Below are 10,478 nucleotides of genomic sequence, written 5' to 3'. Positions count from 1 at the left end.
TTTATTTCTGGAGATTGAAACCAAGGCCTGGACACTGAGCTACATTCCCAGCCCCTTTTTTATTTTTTGAGATAGGGTCTTGCTAAGTCCCTCAGTTGCCTAGGCTGGACTGGAATTTGCAGTTCTCCTGCCTCAGCCTCCCAGTGCTGGGATTACAGGTGTGCACCTCCACATCCAGTTGTATTTTTGATTTTGAGACAAGGAAGCTCTCACTAAATTACTAAATTCAGGCAGGGCTTGAACTTGTGATCCTCCTGCTTCAGCCTCCAAGAGTGCTGGGAATATAAGTGTGCACTACCATGTCCAGCTAAGGGGACTGTTTTAATAAGTAGCCAGTGGTAACTACAATGCACAGAGGAGGGAATTTCTACAGGGCAAAAAAGCCATGTTTAATCATATTGTGCAAACAGCTATTAATTAGCCTTCATGAGGAATTAAGCCTATTACTGACCTAGTGGCAGAAATGAAATTGCTCACTACATTATAATCACTTATTCTTTTATTGACAGTGCTTAAATTTTTTTTCCCAGTACCAGAAATCAAACTCAGGCTCACGTTTGCCAGGCAGGCACAGCACCACTGAGCTATATCCCCGGCTCCAAAAATGTTCTAGTGATCCTTGATTTCCTCATCTGTAAGAAAGGAGTAATATCTCCCCTGGCACCTACCTTAAAGGCATTGTGAAAGTTTCTTTGTGTATGTGGTGCTAGGGACTGAACTGAGGACCGTACATATGGTAGGCAAGTGATCTACCACTGAGCAAGATTTCAGCCTTTGCACTGTGATATTTAATAAATTTGATATCTTCCAAAATGTGAGGCTGGGTGTGGTAGTGTATGCCTGTGGTCTCAGCTACTCAGAGCCTGGGACTTTTGATACCAGTTTGAGCTTTAAAAAAAAATTAGTACATTTGCAGTACATGCAGTTTACAATCATCTTGAGGAGTGGATACATGCATAATACAGCTTGTTTCTTAAAATTCCCTTCCTTCCTTCCTTTTCCCCTTTCTCCATTTTCATTCTAGTTGGTATTATTAATTTTGGCTTATGCTTATGACGTTTACATCCATTGAGTTATTAGGTTCCTGTACATAGCTTTATTCTACTTATTGCCCCTTCCCCTCCCCTCTCAGTCTCTTGGACCCCTTCCCATTTGCAAGAGATCTCCTTGTCTCCTTCTATCCACCCTTTATTATGCAATTTGTACTTTGCTTTACTCAAGTGAGAGATACTACATGGTATTTAAGCTTGTGTTTGACTTTTTCACTCAACATTGTTATTTTCCAGGTGCATCCATTTTCCTACAAATGGCTTGAATTTGTCCTTCTTTATAGCTGAGTAGTATTCCATTACATATACATTTTCTTTATCCATTGATCTGTTGATGGATATACATACTAGTTCCATGACTTAGCTATTATGCCACCATAAACACTGGTATGCATGTATCACTGTAGTATGATGTCTTTGGCTTTTTGGGGAAGATACATAGAAGAGACCCTGTTTTAGGAAGGTATTATGAAGTGTTGCAGTTGTTATAAAGTACCACAGTATATAGCGTTACAAAGGAATACTGGTTGTCCAAGACCGTCCAGCTTAAGAAATACTGTAAAACGTTAGCATTGGCCGGGCATGGTGGCACACACCTGTATTCTCAGCACTTAGGAGGCTGAGGCAGGATTGCTGCAAGTTCGAGGCCAGCCTGGGCTACACAGTGAGACCCTGTCTCAAAAAACTAAAACAAACAAAAACCCAACAAAGATGTTAGCAATTAAAGTCTTCTGTGCAATGTATCTTCTCAGATGCATTCTTGTTTACTCCATTTCCTCAAAGCTCATCTTGAACACCATGGAGGATCTTGTAATTCTCATATAAGTAAGGGTTTTCATATTTTTAATATGTTATTATTTTGCAACTTTTGGAGATAGGTTCTCCCTATGTTGCATGGACTGGACTTGCACTCCTGTTACATATGGCCATTCTGCAACTTTTAAACAGGTCTATATGTAACTTAAAAATTTTGGAGATTGTGTATGTTATGTACAACTGCTATTTTTATGGCTGTATATCATAACATCCATTGGACAATGATTTGTTCATTGTCTTCTTGTTGGACTGTTTTAAATTCCAAATTTTTGATTCACTTGTTTTAGCAAATAGGTTCAACTATTTTCAAGCTAAGTATGGCTATTGGTCTGAAACTACAGTAAGGCAGCATTTTGGCCTGGGATGTAGCTTGCCCAGTGCACGTGAGGCCCTGGGTTCCATGCTAGCACTGAATAAAGGGCTTTTTCTTTAAGTTACTAAATGCTAAAATCTTATTTGATGTTGACATGCTGTCACATCATACACGTCCGAGGCAAATGTTTTGAGTTTTATCCCACTTTTTTTTTGGTACTGGGGATCAAACTCAGGACCTTGTGCTTGTGAGGCAGGCGGCAGAACCACTGAGCTAAGTCCTTGGCCCCCACTTTATTCTTAACTTTTTTTTTTTTGGTGGCTGTAGTGGAAATTGAACCCAGGGCCTAGCACATGCCAGGCAAATGCTCTACCAAATGCCCGGTCCTCAATTCTGCTTATTCCATTTTAAAGCCCTACCAGACTCCCAGTCTCAGGTCACCACCCCTTACTCAAACTAGGCCATCAAATGAGATCCTATCGCCCTGACCCATAGGATTCTTCCCTCAACCCCAAATCCTACACAGCCTTAACCAATTTATGCTGAAGATTGCAATTTTTTGAACTTTTGCATGAAATTCACACTTATCTAGAAAAGGTCAAAGAACAAGATTTTGAAGAGAAAAAATTTCCTAACCCTCCAGGTTGTTAGGTACTTGTTATGTACATATACAGACCCCTTTCTATAATAATTTGTCACAGACCTGGCCATCATCTCCTTCTTCTCTAGAAATGCAGTAATATAGACAGGGACAATTTATCTGTCGTCTTAGTCATCAGGCCAGGGTTAGGTACAGGAGTGTATTGCCCAGGGCAATCAGGTTTAAGGACACCCCCCTGCTTTCCTATACTTACACTCTGGGACACGGTGACAGAGAAAATCTTTAGGGTGTAGCGTTCTAGTGAATGTAAAAAACCACAAAGCAAGCACCACTTGGGATTATTTTTCTAACTAAATTTTTATTAAATTATTTTTTGTTGAAAGCTGGAACCATCAAAATCCTCAGGTTAGCTTTAAGTGCTGGATGGAATAAAAACCACAACAGACTATTAGGTGATTTGTGAACAGATTGGCAGACAGATGACAAGAGTGACACAAAACAAAAACAAAAAGAATGCTCTTCTGGAGGGCTAGTCAAATTCTTTGCTTTCAAAATCATTAGGAATGAACTAAAATATTAACAAATCAAAATGTTATTTATTTTTTTGGTACCAGGGATTGAACTTGGGACCTTGTGCTTGCAAGGCAGGCTCTAGAACCACTGAGCTAAATCCCCGGCAATAAATCAAAATTCTAAACCGAGCCCCAGACTATTATAAAGGCTCACCAAAATACCCCTTAGGTGGGTTGAGTTTTGTATTATCTGCTGCAGTTTGATCCTTTCAACAAAGCAAAGATTTGTCCTTGGCTGCAATCTCTACCACCATCACCATCCCCAAGTGCAGATCCTGTTCTAAAAACACTTTCTCCTAATTCCTGGTGGCCGCCAATCTGTCTTGACTATAAGGAAACTTAAGTTCGAAGTAGGAAGTTGCACCAGTGGTGGAGGCGAGTGGGTGAGTCAGTAGGGAGATGGGTTTTCTGGAGAGTTCATTTGGATCTTTTCTCCAGATGTCTAGTATGTGCTTTAGTTTTTTTCAGTTGTTTTGTTTTTAAAAATAACTCCATTTGTGAAAAGTGAGTTATGAAGAGTGCTCTTTATTTGAAACCTCAACACAGACGCCAATCTTGTCTCGCATTGAATCATTAGCTGGGCACATCAACACATTCCAAGCACAAAGAAATGCAAACAGAACAAAAAAATATATATATATATAATTTTTTCCCCTATCCAAAGGTTTCAAGTCTCAATGCAGCAAATCCTTCTGAACACAGAATCTGAGGAGCACACTGTTCAAACAGTTGGGACAAACAGGTCCCTGCAAAGGCTACTGCCTTTTAAACACATGGGGTGGGGATCATGGATGGCATGGAAAGGGAAGAGGAGACAAGGAAAGGGGAAGAGGGAAGAGAATGAGCAGGAGAAGGGAAACAGGTATGTGTTGGGGAAGATGGGGCAGCTGGGACACACACATGGTAAGTTGGTGGATTTTATTTATTGGTTTTGACAGTTTTCTTTCTGGTTTTTAAATCCCTTCTCCAGGTCCAACAATGGTAGAACAACCCCATAGAGGCAGGTAGGGCTTTATTAGGCCAGCCCAAAACCTTCAGAGCACTCCTGGATGGCCAATAGTAGCATGTGGCGGAGCTTCTCAAAGCTCTCATAGGCAGGCAGGTCCAGCTGATTAAAACTAGGGAAAGATGAAAAATCGGTCCATGAGGGGATATGGCAAGTGAATTCATATCCCCCATGTCCACTGGTTCTCTTGCCCTGAGGGAGCCTAACCTCTCAATTCTTACCAACTCCCAATTTTGTCCCAGCCTGGCCTCCCCTCTTTTAATCTAATTTGGCTCCAAATTGGCCATTAGGTACCAGAAACAAAATCTGATCTCTTCTGAATTCTTCAGACTTAGGCTCTTTGCAATATACCATGCTCTTCTGTGATGATGTTTACCTGCCAATGTTTCCCCACTCCTCACTGTGTCTAGTTCATCTTATCTCAAGCATCACCTCCACAAAGCCACTAAACTGTGAGCTACCCATGGGTTAGCCCTGGGCCAGATTTGTGTTCCCAAACTTGGGCCCTAGAAACATCAAATCTGTAAGCTTGACCTGAATGCTAAAAAAGCGTACCATGTGTGAGCTGAAGGCAGGCGATCTGTGGACCTGTCATCTCGATGGATCTGAAATTTCTGAATGCCATTCATGCCTTCAAGGGCAGCAAAGCCTTGTAGGGGCACCTTGGAAGTACCCGTGACAAACTGGAGGAACTTGGCACGGTCAGCTTGGTCAAAAGAACGCAGTGCTCTCCAGAACCACTGGATCTGCAGAATGGGACACAAAAAGCCAGCATTAGGGAAAGAACCTCTGGAAGGCAGAGATGGAATTTGGGAAAAAGGACTGGACTTGGAATCTTAGGCAAACCCTCTCTGTATGATGGGCTTTAGTTCCTTCACTTGTAAGATAAACATCACCTGAAAATACCTTCCAAGGAGAATGAAAAAAAGGTACACTGTCACCCACAACCCCTTTCCTCTAAGAGTCATACAAACTACACTGATTAGGGTAAGAAGAACCTATAGGAAGGGATGCCACCAGCAGCAGAAGCTTACTTGAATAGAGTTGGACTGGTACTTGTGGTACTCAGTGTTGGATTTTAGATCATCAATGTCGATGGTGGGCAGTCCTGATATGAGCAGTTCTAATTCTTGTTCCGTGAAGATGGAAATGAGGCGCTTTGGAATGATCTCATAGAAGCCTTCCAAAAAAGCTGCCAGCTGTTTGCGAATGGCTCCTGATGAAAGAACCAAAAAGCCACATGACTTCCGAACTTACACAACTGCTGACAGTCATTTGTGCCAATATGGCTCCTGATGCTGGTAGGATGTTGGTGGATTTGCCTGCCTTACTTACTACTCTATTTCTAGGCCCCTGTAAGAGAGTAGATGAAGTTAAACATTCTTGGTCAAGTGTTCTCCTTTTGCACAAGACATCTGTGGTTGTGTCATGGATGAGAAAAAATGTTTCTGAAATGAATGGGGGCTGACTTCTTCCTATATTGAGCAACTTGAGTTCTAAAGGACATTTCTCTTACCTGTCATTCTCATCTGGCATACCAGGTGTACATACTCCTTCTTATTCTCCTCTGTTACCAAGATGTTGGCTCCATTGGGTTTGAGGTCACGAACTTCACAGACTCCAAACTCTTGGACCTAGAATACCCGAAACAACCACCACATGTATCAAGCTTGGTCCAGGATGTGACTAACATAAAGACCTGTGAACATACCCTAAACTCCTTGCTATATCCTCAGCAGGGAAATGAGGCAAGTCTACAGCAAATTTTAACTTTTCTTACTACTTATTAGCTCCCAACTCCTCAGACAGGGAAAGGCTGAGAGGATAAAGAGAACAGGGCAATAACAGCATGGCTAATGCACGTAATGTTAACACAACACAACCTTTCTTTTAATTTTTTTTTGAGACAAGGTCTTACTGTGTAGTTCAGGCAGGCTTCAGCCTCCAGAGTGCTGGGATTACAGGCATGTGCCACCATGCCCGGCAACACAATCTTTATAGAACACAATTTAGGGGAAGGGTAACAATTTTTTATGTTTCACTTCTATTTGTACAATTTTTCTATAATCAACTATGTTTAGAAATGAATAATTATGTACTGGAGCATATTTGAAAAAGAGGAATTAAGAAACAGCCTGCATTATTTTACCTATTCCAATTTTTTGTTTGTCATGTCTCACAAATACCCACTGCTCACTGCCTGATGGGGTATAGGGTGTGGGGCTTCAAAGAAAAAGATTATCCAAGATCAGTTCTAAGGTGACCTCAAAATGGGTGTCCTGGAATGTCCAGATGTGTGGCGGACAGGATCCCCACACCTACCTCAGTGCTGAAGGTGAGGTCATAGCCTAGTGTGGAAACATCGTTTTCCAGCAGATAAACTAGACCCTGGTAAAAGTGGTAATCTTCACTCTCCATATCTGTATATCTGAAACACAATTAGAGAGGAGTATGTGTGTGATGTGCACAGAATGGGACACAAGCAAAGCATGTGAACCCCACATCTGAGAAGAGTCTCAAGACTATGCCATACACTCACCTGACAGACTTGCCCAAGATGTGCTTGTAGAAGGAGCGGGTAAAATAGCACTCTAAGAGGCGGTTGTCATATACAGCTTTGGCCACAATGCGTCCGACAAACTTGAAATAGCTGAGGTGGTTGGGGTTGCAGTGGGAAGATGGATTGATGGTGTACGTGACTCGATCACCAGGTGAGGTACGGAACAAGGCATACATAGGGTTAAACATCTCTCGAGAGATGATCATATACCACTCCCGCAGGAGCCCTCCAGCATCCTGCCCTTCTTCTCCTTCAAACACTATATACCTACAAATGAGAGTGAAAACAAGAGAGCTGTGCAGAAAACCCAGGGTGGAGCCATCCATTTACCCAACAGTGTATGAACAAGGGAAAGGCTGTGAAGCAGCCTTTGAGGAGTATAGTGTTTGATGAAGAGGTAAACAGAGTGTCAGGAGAGCTCTGGGAAGACTCTGACTTTTGTGATTACATGGATGGTGGACCCAGGTCATGAGGGAGGGGGAGCAATCATTACACAAATCCAAGAAGTTCCTCTTGTCTCTTTAGCTCCTGTGATACTTGGTACTGTGAACTCCTTATCTCCTCTATTTGGTTTCAGAATCACTAGTCAACAGTTACTCATGCACACACAGTCTCCCCCAACCCAAGGTGTAGTTTGCTCAGTGGGTTTCCCATTCCTAGTGTAACAATGGTAAAATCTCTCATTGCGAAGCCTTCAGGCGTATCCTTATAAACACCAAAGACTCTTCTGTCTGGAGATTGTTGGGTAGCTCATCCAAAGGGCTAGCAAACAGGCCAGGCCCAGATGATATGAAAACAGCTTAGTGAAATTATCTAAACCAGATTCCTATAGGGGAGAGCAATAACTCCCTAAATGCCCTATATTTGAGGCCAGATTAAGGGATTGCTACTGTGTAGAAAGAGCCCCCGTCTTCTCTGCTCTCTGTTCTTACAATCGATTCTTCATTTCTTCAGGGGATTTTCGATGAAGCTCACGATAAGAGTCTTCAAACACATGGTCACGGCGAACATGCACAGCCATGTCTTCTTTCCGGAGCCCCTCATCCAAACGCTCCAGCTCTTGGCGGAAATATCTTAGGAGATAAGAAAGGAAAATAGGATGGAGGACAGCAGAGTAAACTTCCATTTACCTGATTCGGATGAAGATCCACAAGAACACTCTCCCCATCCTCTAAAGATTATGATCTCTGCTCCTCACCCCACTTTGGAAAAGCCCAGTAGTGGGAGAGGCAGATCATTTATTATCAGCTTTAAATTTTTCCTATCTCCACTGCGTAAGGGCCCACAGAAATTGTGGTATGAATTTCTACAAGTAGGTAAGTAAGCACGTGTGTGCATCCAAAGAGGAGGAGAGTATGGATGACTCTGTAAGTGCTATAAAAGCACCTCTAAACCCCAAGCACCTGTAGCTCCACCATGACCCAAAAGGATGGAATGAGACTTTAGAAATCATGTGGTTCACAATGTCATATGGCTCTCATTTTTCTGACTGAAGAAAGGACATTGGTGAAAGCTAGGGAGTACTTAGGTACAATGATTGTCAGTGGCAGAGCTGAGTCTTTTCCTCCCCATCAGCATCATTCCATGTGCTGTTACCAAGAGAAACTTCTGGCCCCAGGAACACCTTTAACTACTTCCGGGAAGGGGAGATACCATTTGAGGAACACCCCCTAGGCACATACTTGCGCTTGACATCAAAGTCGAGGACACGAATATAATCTACCAGGACAGCAAAAGGCCCATCAGCAAGATGAGTGGTGGACTGCCGTAGGATCTGATTCAACACAGTGCGGTGAGTCTCTGAGGGTAGAAACAACAGTAGGAATCAGAACATCATGGATCCCAGGAGGCTGCAGCAGAGCCCACAAACTAGCAACTATCTCTTCCTTGTATCTGTGGCCTAAAATAGCAACCAGCCAAAGCCAGGGGCCAGCCCTGAGGTGTAAATTTGAATGTGAGCATTTCTACCCCTATCTGGCTTCCCATGGCCTCAGGAAAAACTCCAAACCACTTAGAGTGGTACATGAGAGCTTCCAGAGTAGGCTCCTACTGACTTTGCTATACTCATATTTCTCATGCATGCTCTCACTCTACTATGTTAGCTAAGGAGAAAATGAATGAAATGACCCTGTATAAAATGAAGCCTTGTACATCTGGGGTCCTGAGCGTGCTCTGTACCTGCAAATCGAAGGAACTTCTGTGTATCAGGAGGCAGGCTTGAGGAGATGTGCATAGATGAGGGCTCCCGGGAGAAGAATGGGTCAAGGGAGGAAGGAGTGGCTGGGGTTAAGGGGGCGGGAGAGAGTGGAGGAGGCTCGTCCTTGATGTGTGCCAGCTGGCTCTCACGGGTGTCTCGAACAGGAGGTTTGCTCTCCCGTTCCGTGGCATGGACCAGAAAGAAGGCCTCAACGGCAGGCTGTAGCACTGGGATGAGGAATGAGAGAAGTGATGCTTTAGCTTACAAACTTCAATATATCCTTCCACCTTCACAAACAAATCACAGAAATACAACATGGGAGAAATAATGAAAACTGGCTGGGAAATATAATGGTGGAATGAAGTCAGAGGATGCCAGTGCTTCCTCACAGCCAAAGAAAAATGGCATAGGCAGGCAGTTATAAATATTCTCCTGGTCTACAAAGTAAAATATACCAGCTATTAATCCTTAAATGCCTAATGTTCCATTTTCGGAATGCTCATAACAATGGAACATAATACATGTTTTTCCTCTGCAAATTCTTGTTCCTTGAATTTTTCTAGGTAACATATATGAATTTCACGCAAAAATTTAAAAAGTTGCAATCTTCAGCATGAATGGGTTAAGAGAAGGCACCCCCCTGCCCCCCGCTTGATGCTGGAGATGGAATCCAGGACCTTACACGTGGTAAGTATGTGTTCTACCACTGAACTATAACCTTAACCCTGAGATAAGGTGAATCTGTTTATAATACTAAGGCCAGACAACAATTTTCCTTTGAATAATTCTTGTTATAGATGCACTGAGGAAGGGGACTAACCTGGAAGAAAGAATTTTAAGTGGGAAGAAGGGGTTTGGAACTAGGGCCCTTGAAGCACAACTTACCTAGCACTGCGTGCTGGTCGTGGGATTCCTCCAGTTCCTTTAAACACTCCCCCAGCATGTCCCACAGCTCATCTAGGCTTAGCTGCTCACTGAGCAGGGGTAACTCAGGTGGCCTCTCTTCTTTCTCCTTCTCTCCCTGTGGGGTTCCATCTGAGGCTACTGGGTACACAGGACACAGAGTCAGAAAGCCTTTGATGTATACTAAAGTTTTTTCCCTCAGAACAAATGCAAGGGGGACTGGATGGCATTTAATAAAATAATAAATTTGGTTCCTCATTTGTACTAGCCACATTTTAAGTGCTCAACACCCCCATCTGGCAAGTGGTTGCCTAGTCATTGCCTCATTAACTCCCAGAGAGAACCTCTGGGTAATTTACCTAAGGGTAATGCAACAGTGGTGAAACTCTGGATGGTCTACAAAGTATGCTTTCAGGATGTCATCTTCATTAAATTCTGACAACTGCCCCTGGAGGCAGGTT

At 43.0% G+C, this 10,478-nt stretch overlaps 1 protein-coding gene across 18 annotated transcripts in view; it reads right to left on the bottom strand.

Annotated features, from left to right (window-relative positions):
• Positions 1-3,856: 3,856 nt before the first annotated feature.
• Huwe1 (HECT, UBA and WWE domain containing E3 ubiquitin protein ligase 1) overlaps positions 3,857-10,478 on the bottom strand; it is a 146,166-nt gene continuing 139,544 nt past the window's right edge. For 13 of the 18 annotated variants that reach the window (XM_013068752.3, XM_013068760.3, XM_013068761.3 and 10 more), the window contains 10 exons: positions 10,000-10,158; positions 9,096-9,341; positions 8,600-8,717; positions 7,850-7,990; positions 6,897-7,184; positions 6,680-6,785; positions 5,874-5,991; positions 5,392-5,573; positions 4,913-5,103; positions 3,857-4,469 (listed from right to left, as the gene is read on the bottom strand). In XM_013068752.3, the coding sequence (XP_012924206.1) occupies positions 4,367-4,469; positions 4,913-5,103; positions 5,392-5,573; positions 5,874-5,991; positions 6,680-6,785; positions 6,897-7,184; positions 7,850-7,990; positions 8,600-8,717; positions 9,096-9,341; positions 10,000-10,158 (1,652 nt within the window). In that variant the 3' untranslated portion in view covers positions 3,857-4,366. The remainder of the gene's footprint in view (positions 4,470-4,912; positions 5,104-5,391; positions 5,574-5,873; positions 5,992-6,679; positions 6,786-6,896; positions 7,185-7,849; positions 7,991-8,599; positions 8,718-9,095; positions 9,342-9,999; positions 10,159-10,478) is intronic. The other 5 variants (XM_013068758.3, XM_021251230.2, XM_087189646.1 and 2 more) reach the window with 1 other exon arrangement.

Source organism: Heterocephalus glaber, unplaced genomic scaffold (assembly GCF_053883595.1).
Source record: "Heterocephalus glaber isolate CG9 unplaced genomic scaffold, H.glaber_assembly_v1.0 deba00001545, whole genome shotgun sequence".
Classification (NCBI taxonomy): domain Eukaryota; kingdom Metazoa; phylum Chordata; class Mammalia; order Rodentia; family Bathyergidae; genus Heterocephalus; species Heterocephalus glaber.
This window is presented reverse-complemented; position numbering and strand designations above follow the sequence as displayed.